The 21,139-nt window shown below is 40.1% G+C and overlaps 2 protein-coding genes across 4 annotated transcripts; both read right to left on the bottom strand.

Annotated features, from left to right (window-relative positions):
- Positions 1–4,061: 4,061 nt before the first annotated feature.
- On the bottom strand, positions 4,062–5,718 carry tmem196b (transmembrane protein 196b). 3 transcript variants are annotated; one of them, XM_034288698.1, is made up of 5 exons: positions 5,541–5,718; positions 5,227–5,462; positions 5,079–5,135; positions 4,641–4,895; positions 4,062–4,425 (listed from the first exon to the last, which is right to left on the bottom strand). In XM_034288698.1, the coding sequence occupies exons 2-5, from the start codon at positions 5,389–5,391 to the stop codon at positions 4,348–4,350; spliced, it is 555 nt and encodes a 184-aa protein (XP_034144589.1). In that variant the 5' UTR covers positions 5,392–5,462; positions 5,541–5,718; the 3' UTR covers positions 4,062–4,347. The 3 variants fall into 3 exon arrangements, with proteins under 3 accessions (XP_034144589.1, XP_034144590.1, XP_010882865.1); XM_034288699.1 differs by having other exon boundaries at positions 5,644–5,694; XM_010884563.3 differs by having other exon boundaries at positions 5,227–5,718.
- A 7,560-nt stretch (positions 5,719–13,278) lies between these two features.
- Positions 13,279–20,450, bottom strand: macc1 (MET transcriptional regulator MACC1). The gene is made up of 5 exons (XM_010884564.5): positions 20,259–20,450; positions 18,176–18,301; positions 15,631–17,690; positions 15,299–15,487; positions 13,279–14,495 (listed from the first exon to the last, which is right to left on the bottom strand). The coding sequence occupies exons 2-5, from the start codon at positions 18,291–18,293 to the stop codon at positions 14,295–14,297; spliced, it is 2,568 nt and encodes an 855-aa protein (XP_010882866.2). The 5' UTR covers positions 18,294–18,301; positions 20,259–20,450; the 3' UTR covers positions 13,279–14,294.
- Between the last annotated feature and the right edge of the window lie 689 nt (positions 20,451–21,139).

The following is a 21,139-nucleotide window of genomic DNA, read 5'->3' as shown; positions in this document are numbered from 1 at the left end:
CTGATTAACGAGAAGTTCATAATCAGGACAGATCAGAAAGTGACTCCATATGACCAAAACCATCCAGGTCAACCAGGTCTGCATACCAAATGCTACATGGGCCACGTTGAAATGTAGCCACTACAAAAAGAAAATGTAAGAGCATTTAGACTGCAGCATTTCACACAGAGGGCTTGGCTCCTTATAAGTGTGGGTAACTGGAGTCCTTGGCCCTGGGAGCCTGATTACCGCCTTTGAGCTTGAGGCTCGGAGGCCGACGTGCCTAAGAGCCATCCACAAATCAATGCTATGAACAGAAGCATTCTCAAGTCCTCTGGGGCATATAGGCCTTCGTTGGGTTCCCCTTTGTGATATATGCTGAGGGCAAGGAGTCATTTAGCTTTCAATGTGTTAGCCCACTGATTTATCTACACTGTTAAAGCACAAGTGGTGTCTACCGTGTCCCCCTTCCATCCCTGCCTGGAAGTACACTAATAGTTTGGTGACAGATGATGCGGAGGCAGAGAAAGTTTAGCCGGTCAAAACAAACATGGGTTTATAGTTACTCTGGTGGTTCAGTAAAACGAGAAGTAATGGATAGATGTTAGGACTACATTCATAGGAGCAGACCTGACTCCTTCCACAGGTTAGTGGAGACACCATATTTGCTGTTTACAATTTGCATTCGATTTTATTCCCCATGAAGCACCTTCCTTTTAGGGAGGGCTCTGCGTGAAAGCAATGTACAGTACCATTTACAGTACAGGAAATACAACAGAGTGCTGTGTCGGACACAACATTGAACATCAGGGAATCATGCCTATCGGACAGACATTTTCTATGTGTGTAGTCAATTCCTACGAAGTCCCAGTACTTACAACTATTTAAGTGGACTCGTGGTACCTGGGAATCGAAGGGATAACATTTCAGAAGATGGGGAAAAAAGTTTTAAAATGTATGTACCAATCCCTGATTGCCCCTTTAAATCAGTTGAAAAGCCCTGCCAACTTTCTTCTTTCCACGCTGGCTAAGGAAAACTGTAGTGTAAAATCAGTTTTGTCTAGACTGTAGTAAACCCACAAATTCCAAAAGATTATAAAGAAACATTCATCTGTATGAGTTTGCAGATTACAACTTTTAAAAAAGAGCAAAGTGGCAGTGGATTACTAAGGAGAAAAGAAAACAGAGGAAATAACAGCAAAGACCAGAACAAAATAACATAGTATTAGATATAGGATTATTTTACCAAGACTTTGGCTTCTTTCTAGATCAAGACAGAAATAGAAAGCTTATTCAGGTTGAATAGACAAGAGAAAAACTGTGCATGTCCCAATCATTTCACTAATTCTCTTTAAACAGCGATACACATGCACTCTCTTTGTACAGGTCTATTCTCTGCCTTTACTAATGACTGAGCTTTAATAAAACCGAACTCAGTAAACAACTCAGTGCAGTCCCATCAGTCCCTGTGGCATAAAACGTAAATTGCTAATTTTAACGTACTGCTCCGGAAAACATTAAGAGACCACCGACAAAAAAGTCGAAAAGGAAGGTTTTGAGTGAGGAACAGAATGGGTAAAATTAAGAGACCACTGCAAATTGAATGCTTCTGTTCCTCATGCAAAACTTTACTTTTCAACTTTTTTGGAAAGGAAAGAAAAAGTTGCAGTGGTCTCTTCATTTTTTCTGGAGCTGTATGTGAGGAGTGGGTGAACAACCCGTTTTTGAATGGCATTAGTTGAACAGGATTTTTCCCACAGTACAATAGCGCCACTGCTTGGGTTGGTCTGAAACTGACTGTTTCAGTCAATAGTTTCAGTCAATAGTACAATATTAACCACATTTCTAACACCATGATGCTGTAAAAAGTAAGCAACATTTCACAGTATGCTCATACAGTATTACATATAGCAGGTGGGAAATGAGAGCGAAGGATCACAGTCTTCTGGTAACAGAACATATGGAACTTCCACTGTGTTGTTCCTCTATAAGACAGCGGGTCCTCATGAAGAACAGCCCCAACACCAAAACACAATCCAAAGGTGTCGCAAATGGAACCCTTTTTAGTCCGCTACTTTTGACCAAAGCTAAGGTCAAATGTAGTGTACCATAAAAGAAATAGAGTTTGGAATGCAGCCCCAGTCTGCCCTCCATAGAAATCACCCCCCCCCAACAGTTTGGGTCCTGACTCCAGGATAGCCTGTAGTCGTATATCATCGGTAGCCTCTTTGTGGAGACATACAGGGATGAATGAGCCATATCTGGACAGGAGGGCATAACAGGGACCAATTGAGAAAACCACCTTGGTTCAATTCCAAATGGACCCATTTCCCTATGTAGTGCTTCACAGGCCATAGGTCTCAGATATGGTGAAAGGATGAAGAATTTGTAGCTGCTTTCAATAAGTGTCATATCCTTTCCTTGTCATTTTTTTTTTCTTTCTTTTTTTACATTTCAGACATTTGACATTTACCGTGGTGATTAAGATTCAGTACAGTACTGAGTAGTAGTAACCTGAGTAAAGCAACCCTGTTTCCTTTAGTGAATTCCACTTTAAAGGGAACCGGGGGCCATTTAGGGCACAACTTCTGATTCGTGACTTTATAGGACTCACTCAGCGTTCTCTCAAAATATAAAGGATTGCTTGCGTCTTACCCCGAGCTATTCCCCAAATTCTCTTGAAGGAAAGAAAAATACAAAGCAATGGAATAATGGAATATGCTCTTCTTGGCAGTTAGTCTGTTAACTGGCTGGGACGAGAGCCAGATGAAACAGCATTTTTTTAAAAGTTTTTCACAAAAAAAGGGAAAACAAAAGAAAAACATAGCAGTCAGTTAGTTTGTGTCCCGCACCCCCATCTGGATCACCATGGCAACAGATTTATGTGCTGGGTGAGGACTGTGAGGTGAGCTTTGTTTGGGAGGTCCCATCCTGTCCACTGTCCCAATGAGAGCTGAGATGTCTTTCAGATAAGGTTTCACTTTACAGGAAGTTCTGGCTGTTCTCGGAGCTCCTTGGAATAGTTTTTCCACGTCCCATCCCAAAGGGCGCAGCATAACCCTATTTAGTCCACTACTTTTGAACAGATTGCATAAGGAAGAGGGTGCCATTTGGGACTAAGTCAATTATCACTTTGCAAGGGATGAGGGAAGCGGTCAGTTAGAAAATACATTTATTCACATGAATGGAATGTCTTTTTTTGCTCTATCCATATTTTGCGTAATTTATTGGGACACCCTTCCCATTAATATGATTTGATCTCTTCAGGTTAAAGGAACTGCTCAAGGGGATGCAAAAATAACTACTATATGACTCTTGACAGCAATACTGGTAATTTGTCTGTTAATATTCTGGTGTTAAAGGGCTCCCCCTAGTGGATCATATAGAAATATCATCACTGACTTGTGGTGTACTGCAAAGCATAAACAGGCTGCTTTGAATACTGAATAATGATCTGCTAATAGCCACGTTATATGTAAGGCATGAGGGGGTATAGTATATGGCCAATATATCATGATTAAGAGCTTGTCATAGGCACAACGCATTACGTAGACCTTATGAACCAGGTGGGTTGAATCCTGAATGCTAATTGGCTGATAGCTGTGATATATGGAACCATACACCACATGTATGACATCACATTTACAATTTATGAAGAGAAATAAGGCATTTCAGGGATTTGTGTCATAAATTGCCCATATACCACACCCTCTCGTGCCTTATTGCTTACATATTTCACGGGTCTGACATCACAACACTTTTTACTTTAGGGTATATTGCCAATATACTATGGCTAAGTCCAAGCACAAGGTGATACACCATGTTTAAGAACAGCTCGTAGCTGGTGTATACTGGCCATAAACCACACCCACTCGTGCCTTATTGCTTAAATATTCTGATGCATTCAGATAAAATGCACTGACATATACAATAACGTCATCATCCTCCATCATCCTTTGTCCATCATAATTGTCAGTATCTTCAAAGCTTCAAATGATTGAGCTTTTTTGTAAAATCGTATTACAGATTGGATGTTGTTCAATTTGCATGATTATTAATGAACAACACAAAGCAGCATTTTCCCAAAACATTATATTTAATACAAATCACATATAATACATAAATGATATTAAATAAATAAGCATTTTGCAATTAATATTCAACACAGCAAATGATCTCTATGATCAAATGTTGAGGCATTGTATCTGAAATCTATCTCAAAGTAAATGTATTCCAGTTGCATTAATCGGGACCCATCTAATTGCCGGGTCTCACTGTGGCTTTTCAGTGACGGGGTCACCTGCAACAAATGGTGTTGTATAGAACTAAACCTGGCGGGAACAGTGTGACAACTGAACTTAAGCCTGACTATAATGGAGGTGACGATTTTCCATTTAAGGACATCTGAGTGATGCTGGCTGCTCTTTCAGATCGGTCAGCAAACTCCTGGAATAGAGTAGTACATTGGAAATTACAGAGCAACCCAGTGACAGAAATTACTGAACTTAAATATTAGCGTTTTAACTGTTGTATCAAATGAAGGCAGTGTATCTTCTAGAAGCAGTGTCACAGCACCTTGCTGCATTCAAGCAATTCATAAAACATATCAAAACGTCCAATATTGCAACCATTATGGAGCTGCTTAAATAATCTGAGCTCACTTTGTCGCTCATCTCGTGAGAGTGGTGCAGCGATAGCTCTCTCTCCAGGTACATCCTCTGCTGTTCGCTGCTGGCCAGGCGACACGTCAGCCAGGTGAAAAGTATGGACACAGCAATTCCCAGGCAGGCAAGCACCATGATGGCCAGGTGGAGCGGCCGCAAGGCATCGGGACGCTTAGCAACCACGCGCACAAACTGGAAGTTCAGGATCCCACTGATCAGACCACAGATACAGCAGGCTGAAAACATAATCATCTGGGGGAGGAATAATACCACTGGTCTGTCAAGTAAATATCAAATTTCAGTCCAGCTTGTTTTCGTCTGTCAATCGCCCCTCATATTTCACTCCTTACTCACTTCGCATATATAGCCAACCCAAGGTAGTCTAGTATGTGCACTGCATTTTATGCTTAATACGTTACCTTTAAATTAACTTACAATCAATCCCGACCTTTTCTTCGCACACAACATTCCGCATAGTCCACAGATAAGAAACTAAATGGGGGAAAATATGTTAAAAGTGTAGATATACAGAGTAATATTAAGCATATAAAAGCATAAACATTAAGTGAATTATTTAACGTACACAAACCCCGCTCCATATAGAGGAAGCATCCCCGAGCTGCAGCTTGCGCGCAGATCGAATTCCGACGATGCCGACCACCCCGAGGGAGATGCTGGACGCACCGAGTCCCACCTCCAACACCGACAGTACCATCAGACTAAAGATGGTACATCCTCTCTCAGGCATAATTCATTCCTTCACCGGGATTCCGTTAAGAGGTGATGGTGGTCACCTCCCACCACCCAATAAGCAGATATCTGTTTAAGTGCAAAAAGTATAAATCAGGGAATAATCCAAATCACGCGGATCGACTTCATTAGGGTTATTTTACTAACATGTGATGCAGGTAGCTCTACACATTCGAATAGATAAATGTTGTTACATGTTCCGTTTGAAAAATATTCCTCTGTAATAGTTCACGTAAATTATATATTTTACTTAGACTACGTGGAAAAGTGTTGGACAGCTCTGTCGAAATCTTAGTATGAGTGTATGACCTAGGCTACTGTAAAAGACTCGCCAAGCTCGCTCTGTCGCGCAGAGCTGCAGAGGTCGCAATTCACGTGACTTTCCTGACCTAAACTGAGGGTGATTTAAGGTACAGTTTTCAGTGTAAGATCCTAATTTGTCCCCACTAAGCAGATCAATGTTATTATACATTTAAACCCTTAAGAAACGTAACCATGCGTAGCATTTGTCCGTTTAGTGTTAAACATTGTTTTGAGAGCCTGGCCAAATTACCATTGCATATTGCTCCATCTTAGTATAGTCCAATATTATAGTTTATAGCGAAATTAATCCAGATATGTGATTTTGCCCACAATATAACAACTTAATTTCTCCCATAGAGTTGATCTTTAACATTATGGCATTATGAAATACTGTATCTAAATCAGTGCTGGGCGTATCTTTCTGGGGGCCCTAAGCAAAAATCACTAGCAGTCCGGGGCCCCCTTATGTCACTTATTCCTAGGGTCGGCCCTGATCTAAAACATATACAGATGCTGGTCATAAAATTTGAATATCATCAAAAAGTTGATTTATTTCAGTAATTCCATTCAAAAAGTGAAACTTGTATAATGTATACATTCATTCCACACAAACTGATATATTTCAAGTGTTTATTTCTTTACATTTTTATGATTATAACTGACAACTAATGAAAAACCCAAATTCTGTATCTCAGAAAATTTGAATATTGTGAAAAGGTTCAATATTGAAGACACCTGGTGCCACACTCTGATCAGCTATTTAACCCAAAACACCTGCAAAGGCCTTTAAAGGGTCTCTCAGTCTAGTTCTGTAGGCTACACAATCATGGGGAAGACTGCTGACTTGACAGCTGTCCAAAAGACGACCATTGACACCTTGCACAAGGAGGGCAAGAGACAAAAGGTCATAGCTAAAGAGGCTGGCTGTTCACAGAGCTCTGTGTCCAAGCACATTAATAGAGAGGCGAAGGGAAGTAAAAGATGTGGAAGAAAAAAGTGTACAAGCAATAGGGATAACCGCACCCTGGAGAGGATTGTGAAACAAAACCCATTCAAAAATGTGGGGGAGATTCCCAAAGAGTGGACTGCAGCTGGAGTCAGTGCTTCAAGAACCATCACGCACAGACGTATGCAAGACATGGGTTTCAGCTGTCGCATTCCTTGTGTCAAGCCACTCTTGAACAAGACACAGCATCAGAAGCGTCTTGCCTGGGCTAAAGACATAAAAGACTGGACTGCTGCTGAGTTATATTACCTGATCCTGCATTTTCTTTGGAAATCAAGGTCCCAGAGTCTGGAGGAAGAGAGTAGGGGCACAGAATCCACGTTGCTTGAAGTCCAGTGTAAAGTTTCCACAGTCAGTGATGGTTTGGCGTGCCATGTCATCTGCTGGTGTTGGTCCACTGTTTTTTCTGAGGTCCAAGGTCAACGCAGCCGTCTACCAGGAAGTTTTAGAGCACTTCATGCTTCCTGCTGCTGACCAACTTTATGGAGATGCAGATTTCATTTTCCAACAGGACTTGGCACCTGCACACAGTGCCAAAGCTACCAGTACCTGGTTTAAGGACCTTGGTATCCCTGTTCTTAATTGGCCAGCAAACTCGCCTGACCTTAACCCTATAGAAAATCTATGGGGTATTGTGAAGAGGAAGATACGATACGCCAGACCCAACAATGCAGAAGAGCTGAAGGCCACTATCAAAGCAATCTGGGCTCTCATAACACCTGAGCAGTGCCACAGACTGATCGACTCCATGCCACGCCGCATTGCTGCAGTAATTCAGGCAAAAGGAGCCCCAACTAAGTATTGAGTGCTGTACATGCTCATACTTTTCATGTTCATGCTTTTCAGTTGGCCAACATTTCTAAAAATATTTTTTTTGTATTGGTCTTAAGTGATATTCTAATTTTCAGAGATACTGAATTTGGGATTTCCATTAGTTGTCAGTTATAATCATCACAATTAAAAGAAATAAACATTTGAAATATATCAGTCTGTGTGTAATGAATAAATATAATATACAAGTTTCACTTTGTTAATGGAATTACTGAAATAAATCAACTTTTTGATGATATTCAAATTTTATGACCAGCACCTGTATATCTTAGGTGATACGACTCAACACGTTATGGCATGTTTCCCAGTCACAGATTAAAAGTAGTCCCTGACCTGAAAATCTAGATAGTGGGGATTGTTCATTTGGATTTTTATTCTAGAACTAGGTTTAACAACGTACGCAATCCAGACCTTGTTACCACAAATGACCAGAAATGTTACATAATAATTTACAAACCCTGTTGATTTTAGCCTTTATTCCAAGCCCTGGAGGAAAACTGAGTTTGACATAGAAGAAGGCTAGCTATTTTTAGCACCTGCCACAATATTACATGATCACATCCATCCACACAGGCAGGCAAGCATTGATGTTCACCCTGCTAAACTCAACAAGATAACGCTCGGGGGTGCATTGCAAATGGCCCACTTCTTTTGACACAGGCGTATAGGTTTGTGGTCAAAGGTAGTTCACTAGGAATGAGGGTGCTGTTTGGAAAAGTTCACAATGAAAGGGGGAGTGGTTTGGGAAACCTCCGGTCAGTGCATGTGGTATAAAAAGGATATAAAAAGTGTAGGGTATAAAAGGCTCCCTCAACAAAAGTAGTCATATCTCATTAATCATAAACCACACTGCCTCACCGAGTCTGAAGAAAGGGGGAATCTACAAAGGCAGAGTGTTGGTCCATTATTTGTGTTGTTTGGTTAGGCCTAGGGGCATTCATTCGGGATTTGTTTCTCTGGTTTTGCTGTGATGGGTCAAGTCTTTTAGTAGAATCCTCCACTGTCTTGTCAGCAATGTGCTGAAGGGAGACAGGCTAGACACAGACAGATTCACACAATGTTCATGCTCAGTCCAAACAGACAGCCCACATGTTTGGTTCTGATAGTCTCAGACAACCCTGTTTGGTGTATTTCTGCCTATTTTTCTGTTCTTGCCCTGGTCTTGGTTGAAGGAAGAAACAATAAGAATTAGCCAAGCGTGCGTTGCCTTTCACGCTTGATAAGCCACAGTTTATATCAATGGTTTGTACTAGAGCTAACAATGCAAGGGATTCATCTACTCCCTAGTTTACATTACACTCCAGGGAAGTAGCGTACCATTCTGGGAATAAGGCGCAGGTCAAATGCTTTATACAGGAGATAAGGTTTCATTCTGTGTCCCGTGTGTTTGGCAGTAAAGGGGACCACATTGGGAATATGGCACTGGCCAAAAGTAACAGTATCTTTATAAGAGCCACTGTACTGAAACACTGACCGGAAATATGAATGATTGTGTGGTTTGTAAGTAATGGGTTTTTAAGCCAGGCATAAGGAGAGTCTGGTAGGTTTGGTCATGTGAGTTCAATAAGCAGTGGGATGATGTAGATTTGTAATGATGTCAAAACAAGGTCATTAGGATCAGTTGAAATGCTTAATTCTATAGGCACAGAGGATCTGATTGTTACCATATTTTATATTACTCTGTAAACTACTGATTGTCATTGTAGCATGTGTAATAGATTATATTTCTAATGTGAGTCCGAATTTCCATCTGTAGATGTTCTATAGATAGTAATACTATCAACAAACTTTCAACAAACTTTAAATAAACTAAAATTTGATTGACAACTGCTTGCTAAGGTTAAGGTTTAGAATAATAGGGTTAGGTTTAGAATAATGTTTAGGGTAAGGGTTAAAAATTTGGGATAGAAAAAAGGTTAGGATATAGGTAAGGGTTAGTAGATATTTAGTTAGGGTTAGGATATAGGTAAGGGTTAGTAGATATTTAGTTAGGGTTAGGATATAGGTAAGGGTTAGTAGATATTTAGTTCTGTACAACATTTACAGGCACACTAAAACTAAAGTGTTACCAAAATATTATTTTTAACTGATTATGTGAGAGGCAGTATCATACCAAAACCAGAGTCAATTATTAAGCCTGTCTTACACATTGCTTAAGCTTCAGGCCTCACTGAATAACTGGTGTGTGTAGTGTAATCTGACACCTATGAAACACATTACATTTCAGTCATTTAGCTGACGCCCTAATACAGAGGGACTTATGGTAGTGAGTGGCTACATTTCCTACCTGGTCCTGCGTGGGAATCGTACACACAACCTCTGTTGTTCACCTACCGGTGTTAACAACGAAAACATATGAGTTCTTCAGTCAGCCTTCCTTCCTGTTTAGAAACCCAGACATTTACAATGTCATCTTTGTTGCTATGGACCGGTGATGCTCACTCTCCTACATGTCATCCAGTTATCTTAATGTGTCTCATTGTTTAATCATGTAAAATCAGCATCGGTCTAAATGAATCAACGTAATACATTCGCTGTCTCTTTCTATAAGGTACCAAGGGAGTGACATCTTGTCGCAATGTCACCCCAGAGAGGAAGGAGGTGGCCGCATTTTACATCCCCTCTCCTCCGACGCACTGTTTGCAGCAATGTGGCGCAGCTCTGGAAAACAACGACAGCAACATGCATGGTGTTATTCCACTGGCCAGACAGCTAGAGGCAGAGATAGGTCAATTCTATTCCCTTTAAGAACTTTTCACTTCCTGAATGACGAAGAGAATGGGTATAACGGGCAGTCATGGAAAAAATATTATCTATAATCCCCTAGTCCTATCTCGAATGTTAACAATTTAACTTATCTGGCTAATGAGAATTCAGGCCGAAAAGGGATCAATTCATGAATTGTGAAACCAGATTTTGTAAACAAGAAAGTTAGTCTCAGGGTGTTCGGATATGTCAATGACTAAACGGGCAGACACTCTGAAGGCGCTGGAATCGGACTGACAGCTCTGTCTCTAGCCTGTCACATCAAAGATCTGACATCACTTGAGATGCTCTGGACCCGAAAGCCGTATTTGTTAAATGATACAACACTTAAATAACTGGGTTTGTACCTCGGAAATATCATGTCAAACCAAGCGAAGTTACTGTTAATTGTGAGGATTAAATAGTATGGCCCCTTTCTGTGTTTACTCTGTGCAGGCACAAACCAGATTTCTAACACTGGGTTTCTGTGTCCTCCTGGACTGTGTTACTGCCTGCTGACCCATGCTTCCCTCTCAACCAAAGAACTCTTCTGGGTTACATCACAATGCATGGCCTCCTAATTGAAGGCCCCCTAACTCCAGGCTGGGGTGAACACTGTGCTCCTCACCCTGCTGACCAGTCCACCAGAGAGAGAAAAACCGACCCTGCTTTTGCAAGACAGAAGAGTTATCTTTTTATCTCTCACTTTTCAACAATGACATACAATTTACATTAAAGTAGAAACCTATTTTTGTGAGGAATATGAGGTGTTGGTATTGACTGGTTCTCCATATAGCAGTACAGAAGGCAGGTTTTCCAGCCACAGATTATGCCTTTAAAGTATTGGATCAAGAAACACCTTTGATCTAGATTCTCCATAGAAACTGTGTTTTTTTTTGTGTCCAGGACCAAATGTAATCTGTGTCTGGACAACCAGGGTTTGTATTTATCAATCACAGTTAAAGCTTACCCTTAAAAAAAAGCCTGACTTTAAAAGTGCACCATCAAGCTTGGTGAAGCTACATTTTCAGTCAGTGTGGTTTCAGTCAGTTAAACATCCACACAGGTGTTTTCAAATGCTCTTTGTGTCCCTGTCCTCAACTTCAGGCAGCATTTAAACTCTATGAGAGAACAGAATATAACCTGATTAACTTCAGAGTATTAGCCATCAATCATAAGCGCTCTTTTAGCCCCAAGGAATAGTTTTTTACTTGTTACAGTATGTGAAACAGATTCATAATTACATTACATTCAGTGTTGTTCTAATAACTGTCACTTTTCAACTACCTGGAAGGAATGTGGAATAAGACTGACTCTTTACTCTTACATACGTATACACAAATAGTGTCACAACCACTGTTTAAAACTACACAGGGAAACTTGCCTTATTATTATTATAAATGTTTCAGGAAGTAAGTGTGTTGGTTTACTATGTCATGCCAAAATGAATGCGTCATTAAATTCATTCTATAGTACAGAAGTGCAGAACCAGTATTCCGGAGCTTTTAAACTGCCAGCACTAAAAGATACCGACTATTCAATGAAACATTCAGTTGAAACCAGCTTAAATAAACAGAAGACAGAAAGTCAAACTAAAAGGTCATTCAGGGCGAGTCAAAGGAAACCAGGAAACTCTATACAACTAACGGGCAGAACACAGCGCTGATGAATTTAGTAGTTGTGAATTTCAGTTCAGTGTCAAATACATTTCTTCACTGGATATTTATTAAACTGCATTTATCAAGGTAAAGCAGCTCATTTCCACCTCATGAACAATCTTTATGAAAGCATATTTGGGTCAATGCACTAACAGAGGCCAAATAATTGTATTCCTGTTCACATGAAAAGAAGGGACAGATAAGTGACAGCAGCACTGCAAAACTTTTAGTCTCTTGTCACTGTATGATCTGACTGCTGAGATTATATTAGTCACAATAGAAGATGAAGACTAGGTGCCTACTACTCACAATATTCTTATGAGAAAACTGTGTAACAAATTAGGAAATAAAAATGGGTTATATTATTATTATAAATTAACTTTGTATTCTTTTGGCTTCAACTAATTTTATATTTAAACAACAACATAAATATTTCAGATGAAGCAATGTGAAGGTTATTTTACATTATATATATTATTTAAATGCTTAAATTAACAAATATTGAAAGAAATTGACAATACGCTAATTTGAAGTCAACAAAATTAAGTTCACAGCTATATATGTTTACAATTTTTCTCAATCGCTTTGGCTCAATTCTTGAATGACAATTGTATTTTTCAGTACAAATCTCTGAACAGTTAGTTTCTTGTTCACACCAGACTTGAATTTCTTGTTCATTTAAGCAGATTGCACGTTTTGGCAAATGTGTAAATATAATTGTCTACAATAGGCACAATACCTATCTGCACATAGCTTGTTGATCAAAACTGATGAGCTGATTCTCAGGGAAATTGTCTTACTCTTCACAACTTCTAAACATTATTTCATCGTGTGAGCCATCACATGCAAAATGATCCATTCAATTATCAGAATCTGTCAGACATGTATATTCCATAAATATCTATGAAAAGGAATGTTAGTGATGTCTGCTAAATTGGCAAATGACCTGCCAGGTGACATTGTAATGAAATAGGAATCACAATATTACCAATCAGGTTTGGAATATATGGAGATTTCCCACAGCACAATCACTATCATTTCTGAACATGAAGGAACCACAACCTTGAACAGCAGCTACATGCTCTTGGAAGAGAAATACGATGTGTAAGATTGGACATGCAAATGTGAACATTCTGTTTACACATTGCTACAACAATAAATGTACTGTATACATACAAATGCACATATCCTTATTCTGTTTACTTCAGTATTGTACAATATTGACTTTTTCCAGTAAACTTGTACCTATTGTTGATACTGGTATATTAAAAGCTCAGTGTGATACACACTAGCATTCAGCTAGACAAAACTTGCGTAGTATAGTAAGCAGTCAGTCAACAAGTAGAACAAAACAGAAATGTATTCATAACAAATATTTCCAGTGTTGACTGCCATGGTGAAAAAAACATTGAAACATTTTGATCAGTCCGGCTTACAATGACAAAAAAAACCTTTTCATTTTGGCGGCACTGGCCAATTTACTTACACAATAACTAGCTTGAATGAATTATTCTGGGTGAGTTACTACATTTTGCAGACATGCCGTAGAGTTGTGATGTCCCATGAAACAATTGTGAGGATTGCACTTACAGTTTAGAGAACGTTAAGACTTTTGAAAAATTAGCTAAAGTGATTGAAAAACTGTAAGATGTAAGATCATGAAACAACGACTGTGTAAAACAAATCTAGAATTCACAGATTTTTTAATCGTCTGAACATCGATAGGTGAGAATCAGATTATATCTACAGTGTAATTACTAAATCAAAAATGTAATGAAAACCCAACGGTATTTCATGAAACACCACACCATTTAAAAACGGTTTAAAAATGTGTACGAAATTTTGAGGGCAACTGGGAGAGACTAGTCCACATTCATACTACATAAAGTAAATGAGGACAATGAAAAATGTCAGTGTCAAACAGGTAACTCTAAAGTAACAAAAGGGTGTTTTAGTCTTAAGAAAATCTCAATGGAAGCAAATAATTTGTCTGAGAAATTATCCAAATTAATCCTTTAAAAAAAAAAAAGAATCCAGAGACAAGTATGATTAATATAACTGAGAGTAACTGTTTACTGTGTTTGTTTGAATTCGTTGTAATGTCATCAGTCCATACATTAGGTCTCTCTTTTTTAACAAAACAATAGTGCAAGCATCAGGACACGATTAAAAAAAACTATTAAAACATTACGAGAACTATTGCTTACGGAATTAACTTCATTTTAAGAAGGAACAAAGAAAACATAAAAGTCTTCATTAATCTCCATTCAAAGATGGTGCGAGCTGCATAGTAATCTTTTTCAAATGGCCTCAGCATCACAGTTCTTCCTGAACTGAAAACTCCTCAATGTGGTTCTATTATTTAGGGAAGGCAGAGACCCTCAGGATTTCCAGACAGTTGACTGTGATGAGCGCCCCTGTTAGCTGCCTCCAGTGTCTGGTGACTGGGCCCTTCATCTTGTCGAGAGCAAGGTGGAGGTCCTGGATCATGCCCCGGTTGCCATCCCCGTACTGCTGGCTCCACGCATACAGGAAGTCATAGGCAGGTTTCCACATGGACTGAAATACAGCAGAGTGAAGAAACCATGAATATTCAACTTATATTCCGATGCTGCATATCAACAAAGCTATTAGGTCGTATGATAAAAGTTAGGTCATATCATATGTGAATATACAAATAGGGTATTAGGTCATATGTATAAGGGAATATACAAATAGGGTATTAGGTCATATGTATAAGGGAATATACAAATAGGGTATTAGGTCATATGTATAAGGGAATATACAAATAGGGTATTAGGTCATATGTATAAGGGAATATACAAATAGGGTATTAGGTCATATGTATAAGGGAATATACAAATAGGGTATTAGGTCATATGTATAAGGGAATATACAAATAGGGTATTAGGTCATATGTATAAGGGAATATACAAATAGGGTATTAGGTCATATGTATAAGGGAATATACAAATAGGGTATTAGGTCATATGTATAAGGGAAAATACAAATAGGGTATTAGGTCATTTGTATAAGGGAATATACAAATAGGGTATTGGTAAAACGTTCATATTATTTTAATCATCTTCCTAATACCTCATTTATACCAAGAGGTAAACCAGTCAGATGTACCTTGTTGTCAACATTTTAACAAAATAAATGATGTCTAAAATGTTTTGCTGGTATGTTAGACTGTACATTTGCACCAAGAGGTATATACAATTGCCAGACAACAAACTTTTACTTGTCATTATAAAAGAGCATTCTTAAACAACAATAACAATGCAGCAAACTTGTCAAAATAGCAACTTCTGTGAATGAGGTAGTACTTAGCTATTCAAGTTCAATTCAAATAGACACACCGTGGCGCTAACTTCTCCGTTCTTCCCCTTGTGTGGAGCTTCATAGCCAGCGATCTGAGAACTGGAGAGTTTTCCCAGCCTTTCAGCGAGTTCCCTCCATCTGCTACCCAGCTCCACGGCCGTTGACAGGATCACCGTGTTCTGAATCACATGAGCCACAAGACTCTGAGAATCAATCTTCAACAGACCCTAGGACGGGAAAAACACAAATATGAAACACCACAAATTGAGTTCATATGGAAAAAAGACAAATTAGCAACAAACTTCAAAAAAGGGCCAGAAGTTTCCTTTCCAAAAAAACAAAACAAATATCCTAGTTAGTTTGCACTTACAATAATAAGCTCATGCTGGAATTTCTTCCGGCTCTTCTCAGCGTGGCAGTCTTCCTTCAGCGTCTCCAGCACACAGGCCACCTTCTCTGCCTCCGTCTCAGCATGTCTTCGTGTGATCGTGTCCAGCGACAAGCTGGAGTAGCCCAGGGCGTCAGCAAAGCCCCTCCAGCTGTGTATATGTTCCGTCACAAGCGTCTGCATAGCCGAGTACATGTAGGTGAGCTTCTTGAATGGCAGGACAATATTGTCCAAGAGGGTCTCTGTGGTGATGCTGAGGCCGGTGAAGTCGATCACTTGGTCCCGGGTGATGAGCTTGAAGTTCTTGCAATGGATCAAGCCGACCCTGCCTCGGAGGAAGCCAATGTACCACTCTTTGACCTTGGATTGGCCGATCGACCTCACGGTCTCTTTAGTGAGGAGAGCCACAGTGTCACCCTTGAAGTATTCCAAAAGGTATTCCACCCGCGGTTGACGGAGCACAGACTTCAGTGCCACCCCGTAACATGGAACCTTCACAGGTCTAGTACGGAATTTGGGAAACTCTGGGACCGTTTCCTCCGGTATAGAAAGAGATTTACAGATTACATTTTGCCGTTCTAGTCGACTGGGACCTCGCTTTTCTGACCGAACGGGTGCTGCCTCAGGAGAAGACACCTGGAACTCAGCTACGGTAACGTTGTGGGAATCCCTCACCTGCAGGCTCAGTTTAAAGGAAGAAATCCCCCCACTGCCCATCTTGGAGAGCTCAAGGGGCAGCTGAAGGACTTTACCGAGTTTGAGAAGCCCCTCTCTCACGTCTTTTCTTTTATCCTCTGCTTTGACCTCAAAGTTTGACTCCATGACACTCGTTGTGATGTGCAGTTCATGTAGCCTCTCTGGGCTAAACTGGTGTTTTCCCCAGAGCTCTAGTACCAGAGGGGGAAGGTTTCTACTACCCCTGTGGATATCTGAGAAAGGAAGCCTCGGTGGAACGTTACTGTGGCAAGAGACGACCACAACAACTTTGAAAGATGGATGGATGTGCTTTGGGCCGTAAACGGCAACGGTGACGTCACGATCCAGGTAGTCCCAAACAGAAGTAGCCGGGGGCTGGATAACCAAGGCCTCTGCAGCTACAATAACATAGATACTGGACTTCAAGTCTTGAAGCTTCATCTGCATGATGTTCTTGTAAACGTAACAGTCTTTAACTGTCTGATAAGGTCCCTCTTTCCTGTTGGACACCAGTCCCACAATGGTGGTCATGACCTGACTTACTGGATCCTTCTTGACCTCGGCCGCCATTTTAATTTCCAGCGTGATTGATTCCTTACAGTTGATGTTACTGAGACTCACTTCCACAAGTGGACTCACGGTTGTGGTGTAATTGCTGTTGAGCCCATGTGGGGGCTCCAGGATGGCTTTCAGTGTAAGTTCCTGAACCTCGCCAACTGGAACATGGCCTTCTGGGATATGGGCCGTAATATCTGAGTCAGGTAATTGCAGAGACCCTCCACTGTGACCTATCTTGCAGACTATCTGAGAATCAGTGGCTTGGGTCTGGGCCCATCCAGGACTCTGACTCATCAGGCCAAGGTCCAGACATGACCTTGCTAGCTGTCTATGACTCAACCAGGCCATTTTATAAGCCTCCCGGTCATTTTTCAACCACTCAAAATCAGGGTTCAGAAGCGGGCCTGTCAAGGCTTTGAGGCTATTCTCCCTTTTCGGCTCCTTTCTCTCCAGGTCGCTGAGAATATCTGAGGCACTCCTCCATCTTCCTGATTGTCTTATGCTCTTTCGTTTTGTGTCAGCAAAATGGCCAAAATTGTTTTCATCAGAAGATGTGCTACTGGTGTCAAAGTGCTTACTGTCCAACAGATTGGAAGGCTCGTCTTTCTGTATTGATATGTCGGCATCACTTAAAGTTGTGTCGTTTGTGTGAACAATGTCATCTAAAAATGGATTGGATCCAGACAATTTTCTCCAGAATGGATTTGTGATTTCACTTTCGTGTTTGACCTCCGGTTGTAACACAGGCCACTCAGAATGTTTTGTAGCCTGATTTATTATGTTACTCCCTATGAAAATACAGAAAATCCATGTCAAGTCAATTTCTTACTTAATGATATAAACATATGCGATCATGGCAAAATCACATTCAAAAAGCTCTTTGAAAGGTCCTACAATACCCACAGTGCCATATTCTCCAGAGCCTGTTAAATCATTGATTACATGCATATTTTTTTTACAGGTGCAGGAGACAGGATTATTGAGCCAAATGGAAGTTAGGAATGATACGGTGGCCATGATGATGAGGGCCAAATGGTTATTTAGCCAGGACAACGAGGATAACAACCCTCTTCTTACGACCATCAGGAAGATGGCACAATATGCAGGGCAATGTCCTCTACACTGCCCTGGGGCTTTGGGATTGTATATTTACCACAGGGCAGGCACTCTAAAACCACTTCCAGTAGAACCAGGACAGACCCAGCTTACCTTCAGATGCAAGCCATTACGTTGTTCAAAGTTCAAATATTTAAGAAAAGTTAAAGAACAATACCATTTAAATTGTTGGTGTGCAGTGCTTCATTGTCATCTAGATCAATCAATGTCCCCTCAGATTTGCTTCGCATGAGACTTCCTTGGCGACGAAATGACTTGGCTCTCACAGCTGCCATCTTTACATCTGTAAACATAAACGCCACATTTTAGTTTAACCATTTATTAAAAACATGCACAGCAATCATTTTGTACAGGTTTTTTGAATTAGGTTCAGCCCTTCTGGGGTGACTCACTGCCATCACATGGATGTGTACATGATACTACTAATAAACCATCAAACCATAATATCATTAATAACAATCCCCATAGGTAATGAGCAAGATACCCAGTACCGACTCCCCACCATGAAAAGGAAACAGAACCAGGCAGAGGCAGGGGTGATGGGTGGGTTGACACCTGCATGCTAGAAGGACCGGCACACATCAGAGTGAGTAACCTGACCATTAAATAATCAGTATGAACTCTGATATGGTGCTAGAATTGACCCCATCGCTGACCAATGACCACTCAGGTTTCCTGTCGGAACTTGCCATTTTAATTGAGTCTCCACAAGGCACCAAAGGTTTTAGACAGCTTGAGAGTATGTAAAATAAAGTAGACATGTAGCTATGCCTGTGTGTTTGGAGTTATTTTCCTGTTGCTTGAAGAGCTGTCCAATGAGTTTAGTGGCATGTGGTTGAATCTGAGCAGACAAAACGTTTCTGTTGACTTGAGAATTCACCCTGCTGCCCACCACAGTGACATCATTAAGACTTTTTTCTAACCATTAAAAGTATTCTTCATTCCTCCACTATGGTGGTTTTCCTTGGTTGACCTGATGGCACGCCATTGCCGAGCACACAGTGCTTTCTTCATTTAAATTCACCAAACAGTTGGTTCTCTGATCAATTGCTCTGATTTATCTGCCTAACGATGTCCTGCATTACCACTTTTTTATTTCCCAGGTGTTCAGATGTCAGCAACAGACTCCTTATTTCAGGCCTACAGTAGTATCAAGACTAGACAGTTCTCTTGTATGCTCCAATGCTGGAATTTCTAATCCGATATAGATGCAAATATCCTCAAATTAAATCTGCACCCATTTCCATTGTATAATTTCAAATTCTAAGCGCAGAAAACAGGGCCAACATTTGTTGGGGTCATTCTATAGGCCTACAATCTGAGAGTTATTAAAACATGTTTTCTAGCATGGCTGTTTCTACCTTACAGCTGCTAAATCACTCCCTACATTTTCTCAACTACCTATAGGATGGATAATAAGTAACATAAGTATCGTAGTCGTCTAGGATAGCTGCTAAAAAGACTATAAAAAAAAAACACAGAAATAATGGATATCTAGATTGACCCATTTTAATTTTGTTAAGTTTGTTTTCTAGTGCCATTGTTAGTTCATTTTCTTCAGCCTGATTCACAACTGATGTTCTTTTCCTGCATATACCTGCGGGTTTGGTTTGTATTACCCTATTATTTCACAAGTACTGTAGCACAGCAACAGACATGAACTCATTCATTCAGACAGTAATTTGTTTGCGTGAAAGAGGACTTCTAATAATGTAGCCTCTCATACTGTCACAGTGAGTCAGACATTACTAATGTTGTTTCCTACACCAGCGCACAAAAACAGGTTGGTCTTGTATAGGATTCAACTCTCATTTAGTTATTTCTAAGTTGTTTCTTACATGAGTTAACAAGTGTTTGTGTGCGCGCGCGCGCGTATTAGTGGGGCTAGTGACAAACTTGGTTACATAATAACAGCAAAATCTTTTACATAGCTATAACTATAATACCAGGCTATGACCTACTGTCAATGACAGTTTTTTTTTTTTTCAATTAGGAAATACGGTGGATTCAACAGGAGCAGGTGCGCAGACATCGCTAATCGTGCGCCACAAAAATGTGACTGGTACAATGTAAGAGGTCGCGTCAAACGTACAAACAAGATAGGTAGGTTACTTTAACATGTGCACAAAATAGTTTTGATTTAGTACAAAACATTATATTTATTTCACAAACATAGATTTGACAACTGCCAAACCTCGGCAGCAGCAGATAACAGTAAAACGCATTGAAACAAAACTCACCATCTCTCGCCAAACTGTCAGAGATGTCGCGCAATCTCACTTCAGATCCATAGTAATAACGTGTTCAGCACAATTTACACCAACGTTTTTTGAGTAGGGAGTGTCAGACCAAATATCCGTCATTACAGCTTTAAGTTACGACCACAGAGTTTACAAATTCAGAGGCGCAAATTATCTGCGCTTCCTGGAAAGATTGGGAAGCATGTTATATATAGACCATCAAATGGGTAGTAATTGAAAAAGCCGTCCTAATGTTTTTTTTCCTAAGAAATCTAAAAGCAAAACCCCTAGTAGAGCCGATGTTACAAAATAAAAAAGCCAATGTACCTTGATATTAGTACAACCACGTAAAAGTCGAAACTGATTTGTTTTCATAATCATAATAACTACATAGAAACAGTAGAAAACATTAGGCTACCGGTCTGGACATGCGCAGTTTAGCGTGACACGACCTGTTGGACCAATAACTTGTTTCTGCGCATGCTTTGAGAAACACTTTTTGCATCTCTCCATAAACTATTATCTTTCTTTACAACTCAGGGCACCGTGTGCTTTGAAAGAAAACAAGTATTCCGGGACTGTTGGTTAAAAACAATGAACCACAATACCCACAATGCAGTTCTAGATTTACGCAAAGAGAGTTGCAACACCTGAAACTGAAGCCGAAAGGTGCGGGTAGTTTCGGTGTTCCACTGTCAACACGTGAGATCCGCATTTTTTTTCTCCCACGGATGCAGTAAGTGAAGTACAGAGACAAATTGCTCATCATGAATATTCTGATCATATTATTGACCAAAAGCTATTAATTTTATTAAGACAATTTGTGTTACTCATTTAGTATACAGTATAGGCCTAGATAACGTATTAATTAGTTAAGATAT

Source organism: Esox lucius, chromosome 20, assembly GCF_011004845.1.
Source record: "Esox lucius isolate fEsoLuc1 chromosome 20, fEsoLuc1.pri, whole genome shotgun sequence".
Lineage (NCBI taxonomy): Eukaryota > Metazoa > Chordata > Actinopteri > Esociformes > Esocidae > Esox > Esox lucius.
This window is presented reverse-complemented; position numbering and strand designations above follow the sequence as displayed.